Source organism: Micropterus salmoides, unplaced genomic scaffold (assembly GCF_014851395.1).
Source record: "Micropterus salmoides isolate LMB-PRFRI ecotype aquatic unplaced genomic scaffold, ASM1485139v1 Ms_hic_scaffold_20, whole genome shotgun sequence".
Taxonomy (NCBI): Eukaryota; Metazoa; Chordata; class Actinopteri; order Centrarchiformes; family Centrarchidae; genus Micropterus; species Micropterus salmoides.
Window position 1 is genome coordinate 31,155,251 of NW_024041151.1, and position 22,758 is coordinate 31,178,008.

Genomic DNA, 22,758 nt, shown 5'->3' on the forward strand with positions numbered 1-22,758 from the left:
CATTACCCCATCAAAGGGATACCCCCTTCACGCCTAAGTGACAAAATCCAGGACAGTCCCGAACTTTATGTAAACAAAGACTGCAGTCTCCAAAGACTCAAAGCATTAACTGTTTAATTAAATAATCTTTTAGTTACTTGATTACGTTTGCCTCTATTTGAGTAGTAATGTTACCATGTTTGTTACGAGGTCGTGTGGTGTGTGGACAGAGAGGACCCAAATGCAGCACTCTGAGGGAAGGAGGTTTATTGAGGGAAAAAGGGTGAGAAGGACTGGAGTGGAGGGAGAGGAGGATGTCGGGGAAACACTGGCACTGGGAACCAAGGAGCCTGGGGGCCAGGGAGCTGGGGAACACTGGGGCCGAGGTAGCGAGGAACGGTGGGAGGACAGGGAGGACGCCGTGGGGGAGGTCCGAGGAGGAGAAGGATGAGACCAGTCGACTGAACGGAGGACGAGGGTGAGTGTACCTGGGAGGGAAACAGACAGAAAGACAGGGTTAGAGATAACAGAGACAAAGCACCGGGAAAATGTGAGAATAAAACAAGAAACAGGAGAGCCTGAACGTGGGGGTGGCACCGGGTATGGAGCAACGACGATCAAGCGAGGATGGTGTGGAGAACCGGGTTGAAATACAGGCAGGCATGAGGTGATTACTGGCAGGTGTGGCAGGCTGACGAGGTGGCTGATGAGATGCAGGTGCAGGTAGTTGGCTGGGCTCAGGAGCAGAGGTAGAGAGAGAGAGCACACAGGGGAGAAAACACAGGGAGGCAGGCAGAGAACAGGAAACCAAGGAAAAGGCAGAAAAACTGATAAAAAGGAGAAAAAACCAGGACACTCACTGTCAGCCGGGCTGCCACCACAACAATGTTGTTGCTATCTGTTGTTGATATTATTGCTGAAAAGAATCTAAATAAGTAACTTTTGTAGTGTTTTTATTTTCAGCAAGATTAAGGACACTCCTTCATCTTATGTGTAACCAATGCTTTTTCACAATACTTTGTCACACAATTCCTTTAGAAATGATGATAAAGAAATGTCATACTATACTCTATTAATCGCCAGCTTGAATTTAAGGCTAAGTAACTAAATTCCCCAGTTCCTAAGGAAAGATTGTTCTGGATTAATCTAAGCTTTCCTCATGTAACCTGAGCTCCCCCAAGTGGACAAAATAAGTAATACATACCATCGTATGTAAATGTCACTCATTTATGATGACCAATAATTTGACAATTGTGTCCCTGTTACCAAATGCTTAACTTAGAATGGTACGACTGTTTGACCATTGAGGTTTGATTGTGGAAAATATTTGATTATAATACGCGCAAATAGATTTTCTTTTCTTTTATAGACATTAAAAGTTTAGAAAGGCAGTCCCTCAGGAAACCGGAAACGCCCCCTGGGGGAACCACGCCCCAGACCACAAAAGAGCGACTCTCTGCTCCTCTTCGCCTCTTGTCTTCCGCTCTGCTCTCTGGACGCTTCGGCACGCGTCCAGCGTGCCTCTCCCGGCAACACCCTAAGAATTCCGACCAGCGCAACGAAGTCTTTGTTTCGCTTGAAGCTACACACGCGACGTGCCGCGACATCGATTTTTACCTCAGTTCCAGCAACTTTACTTGTTTTATTTTCTTACTTTTGTTTTGTTAAAGTTATCAGTCCGTTAAACAGTCCTACAAGTTACACTGGTCCAATTCAGGAACGACCAAGTTTCCTTTTTAAGCTTTTTCACCGAGGTCAGACCAAGGCACGTGGTCTCGCCAGAGGCAACGAAGGAAACCTGAAAACAGCCGAATTGCCAGACGGAGGATGGCCAACCTTTGAGGTTTTTCTTCAATCAGACACGGAGAACCCCAGAGAATCCCTAGCAAAAAGCCAGGATCGGGCAGCTAGCGTGGGACCCGTGCAACAGGCCAAAAGCAGGCCGTCGACAAGCAGTAAGACCCAACAAGCATTATGTGATCAGGGATGTCCCATAATGTTAATATTGTCTTTTTACCTCCTAAACTCATAGCTTACTTTCATTAGCTCTCCTCTGCCGTATGAGTCAAATGCTTCCCACAATCGAACCTCACATTCTCATTGTTTAGCTATTGCTTATTTTCCCTGATGTATTTAACCACCTTTTTATATCACCTTAGTTAGTTAATAAATTCACTGTAACCAAGGAATTGTGTGTGTTGACTATTTCTACGTCCCTGCCAAGAGAATTGACCCTTTAGATATGAGACTGACTGATTGATTTAAGATAATTGAGCAATTATTAACTAACTGATCACTGGTGAATAATTGTATAATTATTAAAAGCTACCTAGAGGTCCGGAGACTCTAGGATAATAACAACTCCGATGGTGCCCTTTTTAAACGAGAGCTTTTTATGGATTAATATATTTTTTAATTGGGTATTAATTCTCATAAATTTACTAAAATTCATAGCTTAGACATGCTACAAAAGAATATGTTATCGTTTTTAAATAGCCGGCTACTTGAAATAGACCCGCGGGGAACGCTACGTGCATGCAGTTGTCGGTAGCAGTAATGCACGTAAAAGTCTGTACAAGACCGGTGAATGACAGGCGAGAAAGAGAGAGAGAAAAGGGTCTTCAAAAAGCCTCAGTTTAGCTGGAAATTTACAAGTTGAATGAAAAGAGACTGCAGCTCTGCAGCTTCTCAAGATTAAAGTGGAGCTACCGTGTGCAACTCTTTTCTTGCTAAAGCCTATTCCAAAGCGCATAATGTAGGCATCTTTATCTTTCCCGCACGGGAATGATTTAGTGATGTCAGAGTATGGAAACATCGTTCGAAACAATTGTCTCATTTCCTCATTTGTGTTATAGGATTGGTGTCTAGTGTAGAGTACAACCAGTGGACACATATTTCATATTAAGGTGAGGTGAGCTGTGTTTTATTACAGATCTGACTGACCCACAGAGTTGGCCTTTCTGTCCTTCAAAGGAAGGACACAGCCTTTGATGTTTTGATAAGAACCCCTGCATAAATACCAAACTTAAATGTTTATTCTGGGACCATTTCTGGCCACTCTGGCTGCAAAGGTGTCACTTGCAGATGCTTTCCAGGAGGACAAGAGGGTCAAGTAACCACGGAAACCCGGCCTTACTCCTGCAGTCCTGCACACATCAAAGGCAGACACCCCCTTCTCTTGCCCTGGTTCTCTACCACAAGAGTAGTCAGAAGCCATAAAACTGGGACTTTAACATACACCCACACACACAAACACACACACTTACAACAAATGCTGCCCACTCCCTGAGCTGCGCTGATGTTGAACTGATCAGAAGGTCCTGGCTGGAGAAGAGGACACAACCTCAAATTTGTGTCTCTCACTATAAACATGTCTTGTTTCATTTCTTTTAGTTAAATCGTCTTTGTTAAGTTAGGGAGTGGCCCTCTCCTCTTCAATTTTGAGCAGTTTATTTACCCTGTTTACAGGTTTAGAAACTATGTTGAAAGCTAAAGAATCATAGGTTAAAGTTAATTTGAAGTGCTCTTAACTTCATCTCCTTGTGCTCATTTATCTTCCTGTTTGTGTTTATTGTTTACCCTGATGCCGTGCTTCAACTACTTTCTTATATTTTCTTATTAAGAACATTTAACAATCAATATTCTCCTGGGAATTGTTTATTCATCTGCTATGATTACAATAAATTGTGTTGTTAAACTGTAACAGTTCAGTTCTTTGCTTAGAAATTAAGAAATATATAACTGTTTATGACATTTAAGAAGTGTTGATATTGTAAAAAGAGATATGATTAAAACACAAGCAAATAGACATTACTCTTAAATTAAAGTTTAACACACAGGTCCTGAAAATCCCTGTTCTTGCCGTGCTTCTAGGCGTGCGGCTCGACAAGCCCCGCTGAGAGGCCGTGAACGAAACTGACCGGACCGCCAGCCGTGGGCCTTTTTGAGCAACAGACGACTGAGGAAACAACAATGCAACAAACTCGACATTGTGTGATCAAGCATGATGTCCTTTAGCTCTGAAACCCATAGCCTAATTATAAACTTAGTTATTGCCGTAGAACCTGCGTCCATTTGTTTCCTGTATTTCCTCAGATTCATATTCTTTTCACAATAGCCAAACTGCATTTACATCGAACCCTATTAATTTTGTTCTGTCTTCCGTTTATTGCATTCTTGTTGTTGCTTAATCATTGTTGTTTATTTACTTTATATCCCTATATACTCTCACTTGTGTTCACTATAGTTGGTTTATAAATATCCACTTTGATCCCAGAAATGTGTGAGTGTACTGCTTTAATAGGTAATCCCGGTCAATGCACAGAGAACTTCCTCTCAGATTGAGACTGATTGATTAAACTGACTGATGAAAACTGATTTAACAATAACTAACTGATCACTAGTAACTAATTGTTGTAATTATTAAGCTATACCCAAGGAATCCTAAAAGCCTGTGGTGGACAGTGATTTTTAGGCATTGCCCCTTTTGAAAGATTGTTTATGATATTAATATTTCCCAATATTATTATTCACAAAGTGTAGGTTCACTACACTAGTCACTGTGTGGAGGACCCAGAGCACCTCCCTTCTTAGTGTTGGCTCTGATCCAAAACACATACATGCACACTCAAAAGGGAAGAAAAAGGTGATGTCTGTAAATAAAGCATTCTGATGTACTCCCAGAAGAAAATAAAGTTATTTCCAACTGTTCCTCAGTGTTATTGTGTCTGGCTAAAGCTTCAAAGATGTGATGGCTGCAACATTGCAATTACTGAAATTACTATTCAGTGTTTCCCCTAGGATGGAGCAGCAGAGGTGAAGCAAACTTATTTTATTCTGCGCTTGCAAAGTGGGCCCTGCTTTATCAATACAGCATGTATGTAAACTTATTAGTAACAAATAAATAAATATGCAACTCCACGTAATCCCACCGTTCTTTCTTTGTAATGTCTATCAAGATGCATGTGTACAGGCACAGAGCTGTCACCTGACTGCTAATCTTTTCCTCCACTAACTTTCACCATCACTTTCTGTCGCTCTCTCTCTCACATTTGCTCGCTCACACACAAGGCACTGTAACAGCACCTGTCATGTCTAAAGCGTTGTGGGAGCATTTCAATGAGCATTACAGGTAGCGTTACATCGACACAGAACAATTAAGACCTGTTTAAAATTATTTAAGACCTAGAACACAATACTTCATCGGCCTAAAATTTTGATTTTGATATTTTGACTTTTTTGTTTTAGACTTTTTGAGACTTTTTAAGACCCCACTGCATGAGAATAGCAAAATTGGTCTGTGATTTTTATAGGGCAGGGCAGCCCTAACCAACACCTTGATTGGACTCCAGGTTGGCTGACTCCTCACTCCAATTAGCTTTTGGGGAAGTCATTAGCCTAGGGGTTCACATACAGTATCTCACAAAAGTGAGTACACCCCTCACTTTTTTGTAAATATTTGATTATATCTTTTCATGTGACAACACTGAAGAAATGACACTTTGCTACAATGTAGTGAGTGTACAGCTTGTATAACAGTGTAAATTTACTGTCCCCTCAAAATAACACATCACACAGCCATTAATCTCTAAACTGCTGGCAACAAAAGTGAGTACACCCCTAAGTAAAAATATCCTAATTGGGATATCACTAACTTATTCCGGAGGATTATTATATCCAGCCTTCTTCAGGGTAAAGTTAAACACATTTGGATTTGGGGTGTAATAAACATTTAAGCCTCTGTAGAATCAATAGCGAGGCTTTAGATTTTTTGTGTTGACAAATTGTGCTGAAACACCTTACTTAAATTTAAAATTACTTTAACTTCTATCATTTATTAAATCACACATGTAATAAACCTAATGCTTGTACATTTTCTTTAATAATCATTCAAAGTCAAGAGGTGGTTTGCAGGAACAACTTGGTAACAGAATGGTTACCAAGTATTGAATAAAACTGTGCTGTGTTGCATGCCATGCCCTCTGTCCATTAAAAACTGCAGTAGATCTCTCAACACCATGATATTGTCCACTCCTTTGAAGAAATATGATGGACTTGACTGCTTGGACAGACACAGTGTTGTTGTACTTCACCTAAGGAACAGGCAGACAGCCTCAACCAGAGTTCCCATTTCATTTATTAGATATGGTTTATAAATAGACACACTCATATGACACATATGTTGAATGTATAAAAAATACAAGATAACAGGATTATCTGAACATTTTAGTGAGGTCTCTTCTTCATTGTCTTTGACATGTTTTTAAACTTGAATGACTGACAAAAATGGAAAATTCTTTATTTTTTACACAGCATAGTAGTTTTCACTTTCACAAGACCATTCATCAAGCAAGTTGCTATCATCAACATCATGTTAAAATGAGATCACAGCATAGAAAACAGTCACATGCAGCCAGCAACTTTTCAGCCAAACAAGTATAACTCAGTGAAACAGAGTTTCAAATATATAAATGTGATTCAAGTTCCACTGTTCATTCTTACAAACTTTAAGGAAAGCTGATGTCACAGGGAAAAGGTTTGTATGGAAAACAATGATTGACTGGGAGAAAACTTCTTATTCAACCTTTACTGAGGACCGATTGATGAATGCTCCTTCACGTCTTTAAGATATGTTGAGTCAGTTGTTAAATGGAGTCAGTCAAACCATTTTTAAGTAGTTCGGATATTAGCATTGTATTTCAAACATACATAAAGTTCCAGTGAGACTAGGTTTGTAAGTTTCAAATCATCATCAATATGCTGGCAGGAAATTTGGGATTTAGGACACTACAAAAACAAAATAAAGAAATGTACTGTATTTGGAGAGATGATGCAACATAGCTAAGTTGCATTGATTCTTTCTAAAACCTCTGCAACCAATGAGCAATACAATGGTTCTGTTTTGCTAAAATCAAAACAGACAATATAAATCACACATGTAATAAACCTAGTGCAGCACAAATACACAACTAATGTCTTCTTCAAGCATTTATGTACCATATAGCTACTGTGCCAAATCTGGCTCACCTTGTTCTAAGGACAATAAATCCTGCTGCTAATTCATACATTTTTATTTTTAAACATATCTAAAAATACAACTTTTCAACTTAAGTGTTATAGGAAATTGCATGATTTCTTGGTATTATAGCAAGTTTTGTTTTTGTAGAAGGTAACTCTCACTATTCACAGTGTTTAAAACTGAACCAGGCCAACAGGCCAACATCTACTGCGTGGCTAGTAACTGGCACCATTTCAACATCAATTGTTGCTTTCAAGTCCAGTAGTGCTCCAGCAATTCTGCAGAGCAGAATTAAAGAACTTCTGAATTTAGCCTTTCTCCAAAGTAGACTTGAAGAGGAAAACATTAACGATAAGTACATCCACGTCAACTATATCCTTCCTACATAAGAAACAATAAATGTTGTGCTTGTTTTTCTGTAGATGTTTCAAGTAGCACAACTTTTTCAGTTTTCATTATTTTTCCTGTCGAGGATTTTTGTTGCCACCACATATTTCAATAATTTATCTCAATATTAATATAAACTTTCTTTACAGATGTGTATAATATGATATAATATAATATAAACAACTTAACTTGTGGTACTTAACTCAAGAAGCAACTTTGCATAGAAAGTATTCAAGTAGCTAAGAAAATAATGTTTAATATTTTCTGCCTGATATACCATTAAAATTAGATGTACTCACTAGTTTTCAAAAAACATAACAGTTGTTGCTGATAATTACAAAAAAAACTACAAAAAATCTAATACCAGAATATCAGTTTATCAGAATGTTTGAATGTTTTATAACAGTAAATGACCAGAATACAGATAAATGGCTCGGGGTGGATAAAAAGTATGTACTTGTTAAAAAGATTAAAATAAATAATGCACTGTACTCATTCTGCACCTGACAGGAATATTCTGAAAAAGAATAATACTGGCCAAGCGTTATTCTTATTATATATTTTTAACAAAATACTTATCTACAAATGTTTGTAATTGGATTGATATATAAATATGTGTAACAATATATATGTATTTCTATACATATATATTTACAACAAAAGGTGCACTTAAATAATGTCATCAAGGAGATGTGGGGTGCCTACCCAGTCCAACGTCCTGGGCTCGGAGGCAGCCATAATCATGCACATAAACTGTTTACCGGTCCTCTTATCAATAGGATAAATAGTTGTAGGTATGAACCTTCTATTACTTTCCACAAACTCACAGAGCTGCTGATACACCTGTGGGTATTCATGGCGTAGGAAAACCCCTCGAATCCTTAACTCCCGTTGTATATTAATAAAACAGATTTCCCTGGCCTTCCTGCCTTCCTCTCCCTCTTTGTCGATATCTGCTGTTCCCGGGGGTGGTGTGAGGATCAGCGTTTCCATGTCACTCTCTTTCTTGTGAACCTTTCTCTCAGGGCTGAAGGAAGCGAGTGCTACCTTTGCATATTTTCTGACAGTTGGAGCTTGGTTCCTTGGTGATGGCCCATCAGGCAATTGCTCACCAACAGCAATGGATACATTCAAGATGAAACATTCGTTTGGGTCGTACTCTTTACCAGCTTCCTGCAGCTCTTTACAGTACTCCCCCAGATTGTCCTTGAAGCTTTCAAGCTCTCTGAGGGACAGGTATGTCGGAGACATAAGTAGACTATCCAAGCCATACTGCAGGAAGTTACTGGATGATGCAGGGTTTGGAAAACCAAGGAAGAGAACTCCTCTACCTCGAGAAAGGTAGCCAACTTTGGCAATACGGGAGAAGGCTTTGTGGACTTCAACAGTCTCCCGGCAGTGTTTGATGATGTGCCGGCATGTGCTGCCAATTCTTCCATAAAGGCAGCTTTCTTTATGAATGTCCCAGTCCTCCCTCCGACAGTTACGGGAGCAGTAGTAGGTGTAGCAGCTGTGGCAGGATTTAAAATATAGGCAAGCATTGAACAGGGTCTCTGTCCTCCGGCATTTGTTGTTAGAGCACATCATTGTATCATCCTCATCTGGGCTCTGATCTGGGGAGCACTCATCTGCACTCTTCATTGCATCACTGGCCCCGTCCATGTCTCGAAAAGCATCAGGATTCATTCTTATTGAGGTTGGCTGCTTGTCAAGAGGTGCTGGTTCCTCTATACCTGCCTTTGAGCTCTTTCTGGACAGAGATACTGCTTCTTCCTCATCAATTAACTTCTTTAGTTGATCCAGAATGTCCTCACTTGCCCTTCTACTGGGTGGCTTGTAATCAGTGACAAGATCTGCCAGAAGCTCATCAAGTTGTTCAAGGCTTTGCTGTAATGAAGAGTTGTCACGTGTCTTCTCTTTGGTTGAGCTGCGAAAGTCATGTTGAGACAGTTCTTGACCCTCAGTGCTTCTGGTGTCAAGAATGTCCCAACTGGCAGAACGTCCTTCAGCCTTATTAAGTTTTCCTGGTCGAATGTCATTATCAGTGATTGTTATCTCAGGTGTGACAAACCAGAGTTTACTAGTAGTGCTCTTTGATGTCTCTGTTGGGCTTTTGTCAATTAATGAGTTATCAGACATTGATAAGGCTGCATAGCGTCTTGGTGAGCTGGAGAGATTGACTACCACTGGTTGTGGTTTGTCACCTGTGGCTGCTGCAGGCTTCCTGGACTCAAGAAGATCATCATAGCTCTGACCCCGCTGTACAGGTAGAGGTTGTTCCTTCTCTACACGAGAGTTAAGAATATTGTCCCAGGACCTTGAGTACGATTTGGAATCTGTGCCAATTCTTTGAAGTTCTACACATGGGTTGGCATACCAGGGTGTAAACACAGGCTCTTGACGAACTCTGGTTGGAGTGACTTGAGATACATATGAGGCAGGATTGGTGGAATAACCAGATGCGTCTGAGCCATACCAGTCATCTGTTTGTGCCTGAATGACTTTAGCATGTCTTCGACCCTCTGTGTAATACGCCCTTGCTGGGATATGATGCTCTGGTGGCATTGCATACATGTCGCTGGAATAATAAAACCTTGGCGGAGCAGTCTGTATTTGATAATACCTTGGATCATCCCCATAACATATTCTTGTTGGAGGTGTCTGTATAATGTATGGCCCTGGTTCATTTGCTGCATATGGTTTGGGATACCCTGCCTGTACAGAGTATGGATAGGTCTCCATCTCGGGATAAGAGGGTCTTGTAGCTACAGCATGCACCATTCGAGTCCTTGGATCTTGCACATATTGCACTTTTGGAGTATATGTTTGTCCTGGTGTGTAACGTTCATCATGAAAGAAAGAACTTGGTTGAGGAGGAGCAGTAGTAACATATCTCCCTGGATCATCTGCATAAAAGAACTTGGTTGGCACATTAGGACTGGAATGAGCTCTTCGTTCCCTACCATAGTAATCACTTGATGGCATTCTTTGCAAGGGAATCTCCATTGGTTGTAAGTAACTATTTGGCATGCTGCGGGAATATTGATAAGCTTGCCTACTCTCTGTACCTAATGAATCAGTCGGAGTTGGTGTTCTAGAGTAGGAGAAATGACGTGGCACAGTCAGACTCCTACTCCCCCCACTGTGGTGCCTCTGCCAGGGTATGTCCACTTGAGGTGTAGCCTGTTTCCGTCCCGAATGATGTAATGCAGCGTTATCGGGTTTGATGTCCACCCGACACCTGACATGAGGACTAGTTGCTGGTTTATCCAGCCCTCCATCCTCAAAATTATCAGCAGCGTAGTTAGGTGAATATTTTGTGTTGTCACTCATTTGAGGCTGCAACTTAATGGGATGGACTTCATGCATATGAGCCCTAGTGGCTGCATAGGAAGACTCCCTACGCGGTGATACTTCTGGTCTCCAGTGAGAGTCTTTTGGAGCCCTTTGGGACTCCCTGCCCTTTCTTCCCGAAGATGAAGATCCTTCAAAAGACACAGGAGTGAGACTGGTCTGGACCCGAGGGGCACTTTTTGACCTGGTCCTTCTTTTTTGTTCAGGGACAACTACCTCACTGGCCATTTCTGCAGCCATTGGTTGAGGAGTTAACCTATGGCTGAAAATGTCCGGAGCAGAAAAGCGGTATCTCTGCTGTCGGCCCAAGGCATTCCAGGCAACATCTGGATTGGCTGCATGCCTATCAGCCTTCCTGTATGGAGACTCCATTGAGTATTTGTGTGATTTGGGGTACTCCAATGACTTATAGTCAAAGGTACGGCAGTGCCTCTTATTGACTTTGCTCTTACTGTCATCCACTGTGCTGTAATTTATATAATCACATTGTTTGGAGGGTTGCAACGACTTGTAGTGTGAAGAAATTGGGACCACTTTTATATTTCGATGCACAGTTGATACCAGTATGTCAGGCGGGTCTGTGCGTGTCATCTTAAAGGGACTCCTCTAGTTTTCTCCATCAAGTTGCTTTAATTTTGATGTTGCCTGGAGAGATAAACAAAGAATTTCTGTCAGTGACATTTAATATAAGTAATGTATGTATGTATGTAATGACATGTAATCTGTTTTCACCTAAACTGACCCACACTAAACGCACCCACAGCTTCACAGCTTCTTCACTTACAAAAACAAAGAATACTCATGGGTTTTGAAAGAATGAAACTATTCTGAGATCCATCTCATATTTCTCAAATGGCTTTCTCTGTAACAAGACATTCCTTTGAAGGCTAAAATAAGTTTCTCTGATGAGTTTTGACTTCGTGCTGTCTTCAATGACGGCAATGGCATCAAAAGTATGGCCAAATATAAATACATGAGTCTAAATCTGTACAAAAGGCATCCAAGCAGTACAGTATTACTGATCTTGAGAGTGCTCAAGTGTCTCTTGAGACTGCCACAAGTCAACTTTACCTGTGTAGCCTGATGTCAACGTACTAATTGGCCTACAGGTCTGCAACTTCACAGTGAAAATCAGTGAGTTTTTGACCAAGCGTTATAGAGCAGTATGTTTGAGAGCTCATGTTGTTTGTATCACATGTAAGAGCATGTGGCAATGCACTACGGTTTTGCACTGTTCCACTATTTGGCAGTTGTTTGTGGTAGTGCAGCCAGACCGATAGCAACGCCAGCAAAGGCAGGAAAGAAGAAGTGGAGAAGACAGATAGCAAGCAAGTATGAACATAAACAATGCAGGATTACACACAACGCATTTTGGTGAGAAACACTAAATGATGTCAGAACCTCTGCTCCATGTGTCTCCAAATATGCTGCTGCTAAGCCAAGAGTCTTTCTGTTGGGGCCAGAGGAGGGCATTGAGACCATCAGAATTCACAAGTTTCTGGTATTTAAGTCAAAGTCCAGTTACGAGTATTTTTTTCATTTTGTCAAGTCTTAGCCCAAATTAAAGTCAAGGCCCAAATTCTTGACTTTAATCTAACTCAGTCTATGTTCTATATAATGACGAGTATCCCTGTTTCCCTGACTCTTAAGTATGGCTACAGACAAGACTGAAAGCACAGCATTCACAGACGCAAACACAAATACACACGTTTGTACTTCTATACATGTGATAGTGAAGCTTAAATCTTTATAATAACCGCATAACTGTAGGTTTTGTTAGTAAGGTGCATGTTAACTTTTCAATTCATGTTAACTATGATCTGCGATGGACTGGCGACCTGTCTAGGGTGTACCCCGCCTCTCGCCCGATGTCAGCTGGGATTGGCTCCAGCCCCTCGCGACCCTGTATGCAGGATAAGCGGTTGACGATGGATGGATGGATGGATGGATCTTTTAGTACAACGCAGAAAAAGGCACTTTTTGGATACCAAAATGCTTCAGTTAACTTTAGTCAAAGCTCTTAGACTCAAAACACAGACAGCACCCAAAAACAAGTTCACGGCTGGTTAGATGTACACAGTGTAGTAGATACGATTCGCTTCTATCCTGATTGACAGGTCACCGTGGTTGCAACTTGACAAGAAGACAACATATAAAATAGGGCTTGTTGAAAAGACTAAGTGGGGTTGAACCTGATCACAACATGGAGAGGAGACTGTAAAATATAAAATATATAGAGTGCGAGAGGCTGGGATCACTTATTATCCCCACCTGTAACCTCAACTGGCATCTCTATCCATCCATCCATCATCAACTGCTTATCCTGCGTACAGGGTCGCGGGGGGCTGGAGCCAATCCCAGCTGACATCGGGCGAAAGGCAGGGTACAACCTGGACAGGCCGCTCAACTAGCATCTTTTAAAGTTTTTTTTAGAGTAAGATTTTTTTACCATTTGTGATGGCAATTCGAGTTTTCAAATAGACAGCTTAGGCAAACACTTGTCTTTCTGTGAATTTTATTCAAGTCTTCTGCAGAAGGAACTCACTGGGACACACATGCATCAGAGTATCATCCGAGTGACCATCCTGAGTTTCTCAGCACATGCAGCTTTTATCAGTCACACTTTGTAAAATCCAGGGATGTCTTTATAATAACTGAGAACCTGAGGAATCTGTGATTTAATCAAACCTTATTGAAGAGCAGACTCAAATGAACCCAACATGTGCTCTTGTTGTGTCAATGTCACACTTAACATGCTTGTAAATAGCTCAGCATGACTAAGCCAGGAAGTGTAAAATAAACTAAATGTTACTCTTTAATTTCAATAGTAATAGTTGTAGCAATAGTAAGAGTGATGGAGATGTCCACTCTAATCTGTTGAAGATTATATATATTTTTGGTCATGTTGGTCATGAATCACCATAAGTCATTAAATTAAAAGCAATTATGTTAATAACAAGTATAAAATAATGATTTGAACACTATCTATTAAAAAGTGTACAGTAAATCTGAGACTGCTGTGCCAATGTCGCCATCTCACAAAAGACCATATAGTAAATAGTATAGTAAAAGTACCAGTTGAAGACTGTGTGATAAGCGATACTGACATTTAAAATGAGTGATCATAGACATGTTTAGAGGAGATAGAAAGTTGTTTTCTTAATGACTGTGTCTGAGTAGGTTATTTCACCTTTTACCAAAAGCTTTATTTTCCTTATCCACATTAAAATGTAAGTTGGTGTTTTCATATTTATCCACCCTTGACTATTTATACCAAAAACACCATCTTAGAGTGGACAGTAGCCCAAAGCAAATTCAGCTGGCTTGCATAGGAACTAGTATTCCTGTAGGGACTGTTTATCTACACGGTGGGGAAGATCCACTCACATTTGCTTACACTGCTGATGCTGTAAGTAAAATACACCAAACATTTATTAATTCTGTTTTGTTTTACATGCGTCTTGCCAGACCAGTTGGAGTGTATGTACTACTTGGGGTCTAGTTGGTATAATTTCCTAACTCTGAAATGTTTTTTTGATGTTCTTGATGTTATTTTGTAGTCATGAAGAACAAATGTTTCAAGCTTTCTATGCATTAAATTGGTTTATACTGAAACATCTCTTGTCAGAATGATTTCAACAGACACTCCTGGAATAAGTGCTAGTTACACTTTCCAGTAATAGTGTCTCCAGAATATCCTTCACAGTCTTAAAAAGACAAAAGGTGACAATTCCATTTTCCTGTAATTATAGAGTCAAACCAATAAAAAAACACTGTTGTTCAAAATGTTAAAAATAACATCTAATTTTATTTGAGGATGGCCTGTGATCATTTCTCCAATCAGTAGCACCTGGAATAGGAACATTCTAAGGGCTGGGTAATGGCTCAAACTGTTCCCTTTTTCAAGAGATAGTGAATGACTATCAGTAATGGATGTCACTTCTACAGTGGACTTGTAGCAGTGTTACTCTTGGTCAATGAGCATAGTGAACACTGTTTTCATGGTGCATTGTGGGAATTTCTATAACACTGAACTATCAGTGCACTATTGGCATTGAACACCCTAGAAAAAAGAGTGTCAGAGTTAATTCATACTGATATATTTACATTTACACATCTTATGTGTACCATTTTTTGCTATTCTATATTGTAATTTTGACTGTGAATGGTCTCCCACTCTGCAAACCTAGCTAACTAAAGCAGAGGGTAACAAGGGGTTAAACTGGGAGTTTTAAGGAGGGCAGCTCAGTTCCCAAGCCATATATGTGCCAACTTGAAGAGAGTAGGGAGATGGGGAATTGGAGTGTCGCAAGAGCAGATAAAGTTACAGTTGTTTTCTTGCTGCCTACTATGAAAATTATATGGAGTCAGTCTCAATATTAATGAATGAATGCACACAGAAGGATTATGAAAATGTATTTCTGATGCATGCAAAATTTTTCTTGTTTTTACATAAACTAAATTTAAATCCACACATATATGTATTTAAAAGTATTTGCAATTTTCAGTAAAAATATATTTGGATGTTGTTACATTTTATGTACAAACTGTCAAACATACATTATACACTTCATTGCATTTGTGTGGGTTTTTTGAGACTCCCCTGCCATGGCTGAATTAAAAAATGCATGCATGCAGGAAATTATCTGTAGCCAATCAGATGGCTCCTTCCACTTCAGCCAATCACGTAAGCGTAGATTTGAGGGTTTTTGACTAATGAATCATCAATCACCGTCATCATGGCATGGCACACGCACTACCTCCTTGTGCCCCCCTGAGAGTCAGCGTTTCCATGCATGCTACCTCCTGCTTACCGCTTCAACTACACTCCTCCTATTCACTCTGTTCCTTGGCTTCCCTCTCACACACCTGCTCCTCTGCCTGTCGGCATAGATGTTGAAGCTGCAGCAAACATATCTGTGATTGCTGCACATTTGACAGCATCTGCATCTAGATTCTTCATTTTTTCTGGCCCACAACTTCTCAGCACCCGCTCCATTTTCACATTTTCACCCACATTGAGCTTCAGAAACCACGTCATGGACACTATGTCCATGTTTTATACAGTCTATAGTATAAAAGCACCGTCTACTGACCAATCAATTCTTTTCACACCGCTGGGGTTGCAGCTGAAAGAATAAAGCTGAAATTATCCTTCTGCTGCCAGTAGACTGCCATGTCTGCAATTGGTCATATGCTGCAAACACTGCCCCAGTTATGTGAACACACTAACGGCTAGATTGGGAAAACCTGGGCTAATTTAGATTATAACCTTTGATTTGATTGCAATATCCTGGGTAACTTGCTTCATAGTACAGGCCTCAGCCTGAACTATTCTGATGGACGTGACCTAATAAATTACAAACTCTAACTAACTAATAACGTTGCACTGTACACTGATAGAAAGGTATCGCAATACTGCCTTCTATTGATAAAAATACTTTAATGACAGTGAATTTATGAAACTATGGCTACACCAAAAAAACAAACCATTCAGAAGCCAAAAATTCTTGCAAAACACTTTAAACTCTTTGAAAAAATTGTGTTTTTGCATCAATACAGTACACACAAGTGTCTTTGAGTAAGCACACGAAGCAGCAACTAAGTACTAATAGTAAAAATGCAGTTGTGACCTTATAGTAAAAAATAGTAAAAAAACACTTGTGACCTTGTGTTTTCTGTGTGTTGGGCATAGCAGTTTGCAATAAAGTTTTGTCAGGCATGTAGTACAATAAAACTCACATACACACTGGTGCCCAAATGTGTAAAGTATGGATGTGTGTTTTACATGAATTGAGTTTATTTTGAAAGGGACACCCAATGCAGACACTCACTCTTTGACTGTGTTATCTGCCAGCATGTGGTCCTATAGCTCTCTGAGTGTGATGCAGTTATTTGCAATGACCATATATACAATATGGATTTCCAGCTCTGTGGTGAACAATCAACCTGGTCCACCAGATACTGGTTTTGTTGTAATTCTGTAAAAACATTTGATTGGTTTTACAGTAGCGACATATCCTTGTCATTACAGTGCATATTACTGAACCAGAACCAGTGCTTTACAGCACCCACAGTTACTTACCGCTTGTTAGTGTAATCTGTTGCCCAGCCTCCCTCAAGCACATTCCATGGTTGACCTGGTCAACCATAGTCAGGGGGTTCCCCTTCGAGGGAACTCAAACTGCGTCGGTTACGACACTTTGGGAACGCCTCTAGGCGTAGCAGGTCTGAACGTGAATGAAATCACTCCAATCCTATTGGTTTGTTGCTAGAACGGTAAGGTGTGACGGAATAACCGGAGGAGTATAAAGCACACCTGTACACACTCATCATTAGCTTTTTTCTATTCAGCAGGCGCTCTGTATGTTGTTTGAAGAAAGCTCCAGTCCTACAAGCAGTGTGTCTTACCTGAAGAAGAAGTCTACCAGCATGTCCGGCAACCAGATGTACAGAAGGTGTGTGTTTTTCCTTGCCCTCGGTACATCACGGATGGAGATTCTCATGAGATGTGTGTCTCATGTTTGGGGATGGAGCACGCCCGGGCAGCTCTCGAGGGGGCTGCCTGCGCCCGTTGCGAAGCCCTTTCTGTGCGGGTACTGAGGTACAGCATGGCTCTCTTTTCTGAGGATGGCCGGATGTGTTCTCCCCGTGGCGCGGGCCCTGAGGCCGCTGAGGCGGCCCGGCGGCTTCACTCATGGGGTTCACAGCGTGATCTGTCGGAGGATTTCGGGACGGCTGAGGCTTTTTCCCGACCTTCATCCGCTGGCTCCGACGCTTCCTTTCCTCGTTCGGGAGCCCGTTTCTCGGCTTCTCCCGCTCGCGGTTTGGATCCGGAGACGCTGCAGCAATCCGACTCCGAGGAGGCGGACGTGCTCAGCGTAGTAAATCATGGGGCAGACCCTTCTCTACACGACTTTCCACACCCCGATCACTGAACTACAGTAATGTGATGGGGGTTAGGGACCGTGGTTATGGGAGGATGCCTCGGGTGGAGGATGCGCTTGCGAGCTATCTCTCCCCTCGACTTGCGTCCTCCCTGGAGAAGCCGGCGTTACCCTCCAAGCCATGTCGCACCACATCTACGCTCGTGGGGAAGGCGTACATGGCAGCGGGCCAGGCAGGTGCGAGCTTGCACACCATGGCGGTACTTCAAGCCTACCAAGCCGACCTGCTCCAGGAGATGGTTCAGAGGGGTGGTCCCTCTGAGGAAGATCTGGCGGAGCTTCGCAGAACCACGGAGCGTTAAGACGCAGGGCGAAGCGTTCCGCCAGTACCTCCCTCGCCGGTCTGGACCCAAGGCAGCTGAGGCTGCCAGGCGTAGGTCCTTTCCCTCTGCGAGCTCCTAGCGAGAGTGTCGCTTCTCGGGGGCCCCCCCGAGGAGCTGGGGCAGCGAGACGGCGCTCTCAACCTCAGCCTTCTGAGAGACGCGATGAGGACCGTCATCCAGTCCCGACGGAGCTCAGGGAAGAGGTCCTCAAGACCGGGGTAGGGGAGTCTTTCTCCCCTCCTGCACCCCCCCGGGTGATGTTATCCCGCCGTTTACACGTTTGGGACGCACCTACCACCATCGAGTCCACGCTGTACTGCCTGCCCCGAGGGTCTGCAGTCAGGCGCCGTTCTGACTCACTCACCGTGGATCTTCGGCGGCTCTCCCCTGCCGTTCTGGGGCTTCAGGGGTCCACCAGAAGATCACACGAGACACCGACCACCAGCCCCGAGGGGCTGGTTCCGTTGGCAGACTTTGCAGACGCTTGGCGGAGCCTGACGAACATTTCTCCGTGGGTCCTGCGCACTGCCATAGATGGGTTTCGACTACAGTTCAAAACCCGCCCTCCAAAATTCAACGGGGTGGTTTGGACTGTGGTCCGCCCGGAGCAAGGTCCGGTGTTGGGACAGGAAGTTCAGACTCTGCTGAGGAAAGGGGCCGTGGAACGTGTCTCCCCCCAGACAGAGACGCCGGTTCTACAGCCGGTACTTCATAGTACCCAAGAAGGACGGAGGGCTGCGCCCTATTTTGGATCTGCGGGTTCTAAACCGGTCTCTGAGGAGATTCAGGTTCAAGATGCTCATCATCCCCGCCATCGTGACGCACATCCAAATCAGAGGATTGGATGCCGCTTTGCAAGGGGATCCTGGCAGGTGCATCACTCCGAGTGGCATATCAACTGTCTCGAGATGTTGTTGGTGTTCCACGCCAGGACAATGTTGGCCTACTGCTTGTAGCCCCGTTCTGGCCAACCCGGGTGTGGTTCTCGGACATCATGTCGCTCCTGGACGGCCCGCCGTGGCGGGTCCCTCAGAGGAGAGACCTGCTGTCCCAGGCGCAGGGCCGGGTTCTTCACCCTTTCCCCGCCGTATGGCGACTGTGGGTCTGGCCCCTGAGGGGGCACAGTACCTAGAGGCGGGTCTAACAGCCGGAGCTGTTGAGACCCTCCTCAGCTCCAGGGCCCCGTCCACACGGATCCTCCGTGGTGCCCAGAGGATGAGACTTGCGACTCGGTCCAAGGTTCCCACTTGGGATCTGGCGGTGGTTCTTGGGGTGTTGGCTGAGGCCCCCTTCGAACCCCTGGAGTCAGCTGAGGCTAAGCACTTGACCCTCAAGATGGCCTTTCTCCTTGCTATCACCTCTCTGAGGAGAGCGGGGGATCTCCAAGCGCTTTCGGTTTCCCCGCAAAGCCTGGAGTTTGCCCCGGGGAATATTAGGGCTATCCTGCACCCTCGTCCAGGATACATCCCTAAAGTGCCTTCTTGTGCGGCAGGGTCCACAGTGCTGCAGGCATTTCATCCTCCACCTCATGTGACGGCAGAGGACAGGAGACTTCATCTGCTCTGCCCTGTATTTACACTCTGAGGTCCTCCCGTTGGAGGAAGGCTGACCAGCTGCTAGTGTATTTTGGGTCCCCCAGGGCTGGGCTCCCTGCACCCAAACATACTATTAGCAACTGGATTGTTCAGACTATTTCCCTGGCCTATCAGGTGCGCGGTTTGCCTTCACCTGTGGCTGTGAGGGCTCATTCTACCAGAGGCATGGCGGCCTCTCGAGCCCTCCTTTCTGGGGCCTCTTTGCAGGATGTTTGTGTAGCGGCTGGCTGGGCCACTCCGCACACATTCATTCGGTTTTACAGTCTTGACCTTCCTTCAGCACCTGGCACTCGTGCGCTCTCCTCTTAGTCGTGCCACTTTATTGCACACTGGGGCAGTCGGGGTTTTCGGCACGGTTTAGTGGGTATCTCGTTCCCATAGTGTCGTAACCGACGCAGTTCGAGTTCCCTCGAAGGGGAACGTCTCGGGTTACGTACGTAACCCTGGTTCCCTGAGAAGGGGAACGAGACACTGCGTCGGCCCGCCGCACCTCTCTCCCCGCCTGAAGCGCCTGCTTCACAGTTTAAGCTAATGATGAGTGTGTACAGGTGTGCTTTATACTCCTCCGGTTATTCCGTCACACCTTACCGTTCTAGCAACAAACCAATAGGATTGGAGTGATTTCATTCACGTTCAGACCTGCTACGCCTAGAGGCGTTCCCATAGTGTCGTAACCGACGCAGTGTCTCGTTCCCCTTCTTGGGGAACCAGGGTTACATACGTAACCCGAGACGATTTCATCAGTTATATTCCTGACTCCCCTCCCTCTTCCTTTTCCCAGTTCTCTCCTTCTCCCTTATCCTACTTGATCATGCCCTCTCTTCCTCTTTCTTATTAACCTCCTCATCCTCCTCTTCTTTCTTTACAACCTTGTACTCCTCTTCCTACCCTAATTCTCAACCCTCTAAAGCCTCCACTGTTAGCCAAAACCAAATGTTTTCCTGTGGCCTACATAGGGGTATAGGGGTCAAGCTCTGATTGACCTGCAAACTAAAAAAAAGGGTTTTCACATGTGTCAATAATTGGCAAAATAGTAGAGCTGGCCCAAATGTCATTTTTTGAGGTTTGACGTTTCGATAGTAATTAAGAGCGAATAATCAAAGCCGGGCGAGAGGAGGCGGCTGCGTATTTACATCGGTGAGGCTCAGCTGCTACGGCACTTCCACAGTGTTGACATAGCCTGCTGTTATTAGGCTGCTCCTTTCACCTGCTTATATTTCAGATACTGCTATTATTGCAGTTTTTCACAATTGCTAAAACACATTTCTTTAAACCTTCAGCCATACAGGTGCTGGTCATATAATTAGAATATCATCAAAAAGTTGATTTATTTCAGTAATTCCATTCAAAAAGTGAAACTTGTATAATGTATACATTCATTCCACACAGACTGATATTTTTCAAGTGTTCATTGCTTTTATGATTATATATTATATATATATTATTTTGATGATTATAACTGACAACTAATGAAAACCCCAAAATCAGTATCTCAGAAAATTAGAATATTGTGAAAAGGTTCAATATTGAAGACACCTGGTGCCACACTCTAATCAGCTAATTAACTTAAAACACCTGCAAGGGCCTTTAAATGGTCTCTCAGTCTAGTTCTGTAGGCTACACAATCATGGGGAAGACTGCTGACTTGACAGATGTCCAAAAGACGACCATTGACACCTTGCACAAGGAGGGCAAGACACAAAAGGCCATTGCTAAAGAGGCTGGCTGTTCACAGAGCTCTGTGTCCAAGCACAAATAATAGAGAGGCGAAGGGAAGGAAAAGATGTGGTAGAAAAAAGTGTACAAGCAATAGGTATAACCGCACCCTGGAGAGGATTGTGAAACAAAACCAATTCAAAAATGTGGGGGAGATTCACAAAGAGTGGACTGCAGCTGGAGTCAGTGCTTCAAGATCCACCACGCACAGACATATGCAAGACATGGGTTTCAGCTGTCGCATTCCTTGTGTCAAGCCACTCTTGAACAAGACACAGCGTCAGAAGCGTCTTGCCTGGGCTAAAGACATAAAGGACTGGACTGCTGCTGAGTGGTCCAAAGTTATGTTCTCTGATGAAAGTAAATTTTGCCTTTCCTTTGGAAATCAAGGTCCCAGAGTCTGGAGGAAGAGAGGAGAGGCACAGAATCCACGTTGCTTGAAGTCCAGTGTGTAGTTTCCACAGTCAGTGATGGTTTGGGGTGCCATGTCATCTGCTGGTGTTGGTCCACTGTGTTTTCTGAGGTCCAAGGTCAACGCAGCCATCTACCAGGAAGTTTTAGAGCACTTCATGCTTCCTGCTGCTGACCAACTTTATGGAGATGCAGATTTCAGGAAAAGAGATCACATTTCTCCTGTCTTAGCTTAGAATAGAATTTAAAATCATTCTTCTTACCTACAAAGCTCTTAATGGTCAGGCACCATCTTATCTTAAAGAGCTCATAGTACCTTACTACCCCACCAGAACACTGCGTTCCCAGAATGCAGGGTTACTTGTGGTTCCTAGAGTCTCCAAAAGTAGACTAGGAGCCAGAGCGTTCAGCTATCAAGCTCCTCTCCTGTGGAACCAGGTTCCAGTTTGGGTTCAGGAGGCAGACACCATCTCCACATTTAAGAGTAGGCTTAAGACTTTCCTCTTTGATAAAGCTTATAATTAGGGCTGGCTCAGGTGAGTCCTGAACCATCCCTTAGTTATGCTGCTATAGGCCTAGACTGCCGGGGGATTTCCTACGATGCACTGAGCTCCTCTCTCCTCTACTTTCTCTCCCTCTGTATGCAACCTCATCCCATTATTGCATGTTACTAACACATCTTCTCCCCTTTCCAGTAGTCTTGTGCTTTCTCGTCCCTCTCCTCTCTCCTCCTATCACTTCCTGCAGGTGTTTCTGGCTCTGGAGTTGTGGAGTCTGGATCTGTGGCTGCGGGTCACCTGCTGCCCCCGTGTTCCTGCTCGACACCCTCTGCTACAACAACTATTGTTACCAGTCCTATTGTTATTATTGTTGTTATAATCATTAATATTACGATTATTATCATTAACACTACTATAAATATCTGTACCATTTTTCATTTAGTCTATAGCAACATCACCTTTACTGTCTGTACCTCTGTGTGTGTATATTGTATAGGCTGCCTCCCTCCCCTCTCTCCTTCCATCCCT

General features: G+C 43.2%; 1 protein-coding gene across 1 annotated transcript in view; it reads right to left on the reverse strand.

Moving 5' to 3' along the window:
* Positions 1–6,097: 6,097 nt before the first annotated feature.
* The window catches only part of ajm1 (apical junction component 1 homolog), a 34,921-nt gene continuing 18,260 nt past the window's right edge, over positions 6,098–22,758 (reverse strand). Inside the window, exon 2 of the mRNA XM_038733021.1 lies at positions 6,098–11,383. Within this exon, the coding sequence (XP_038588949.1) occupies positions 8,054–11,329 (3,276 nt within the window). The 5' untranslated portion in view covers positions 11,330–11,383 and the 3' untranslated portion in view covers positions 6,098–8,053. The remainder of the gene's footprint in view (positions 11,384–22,758) is intronic.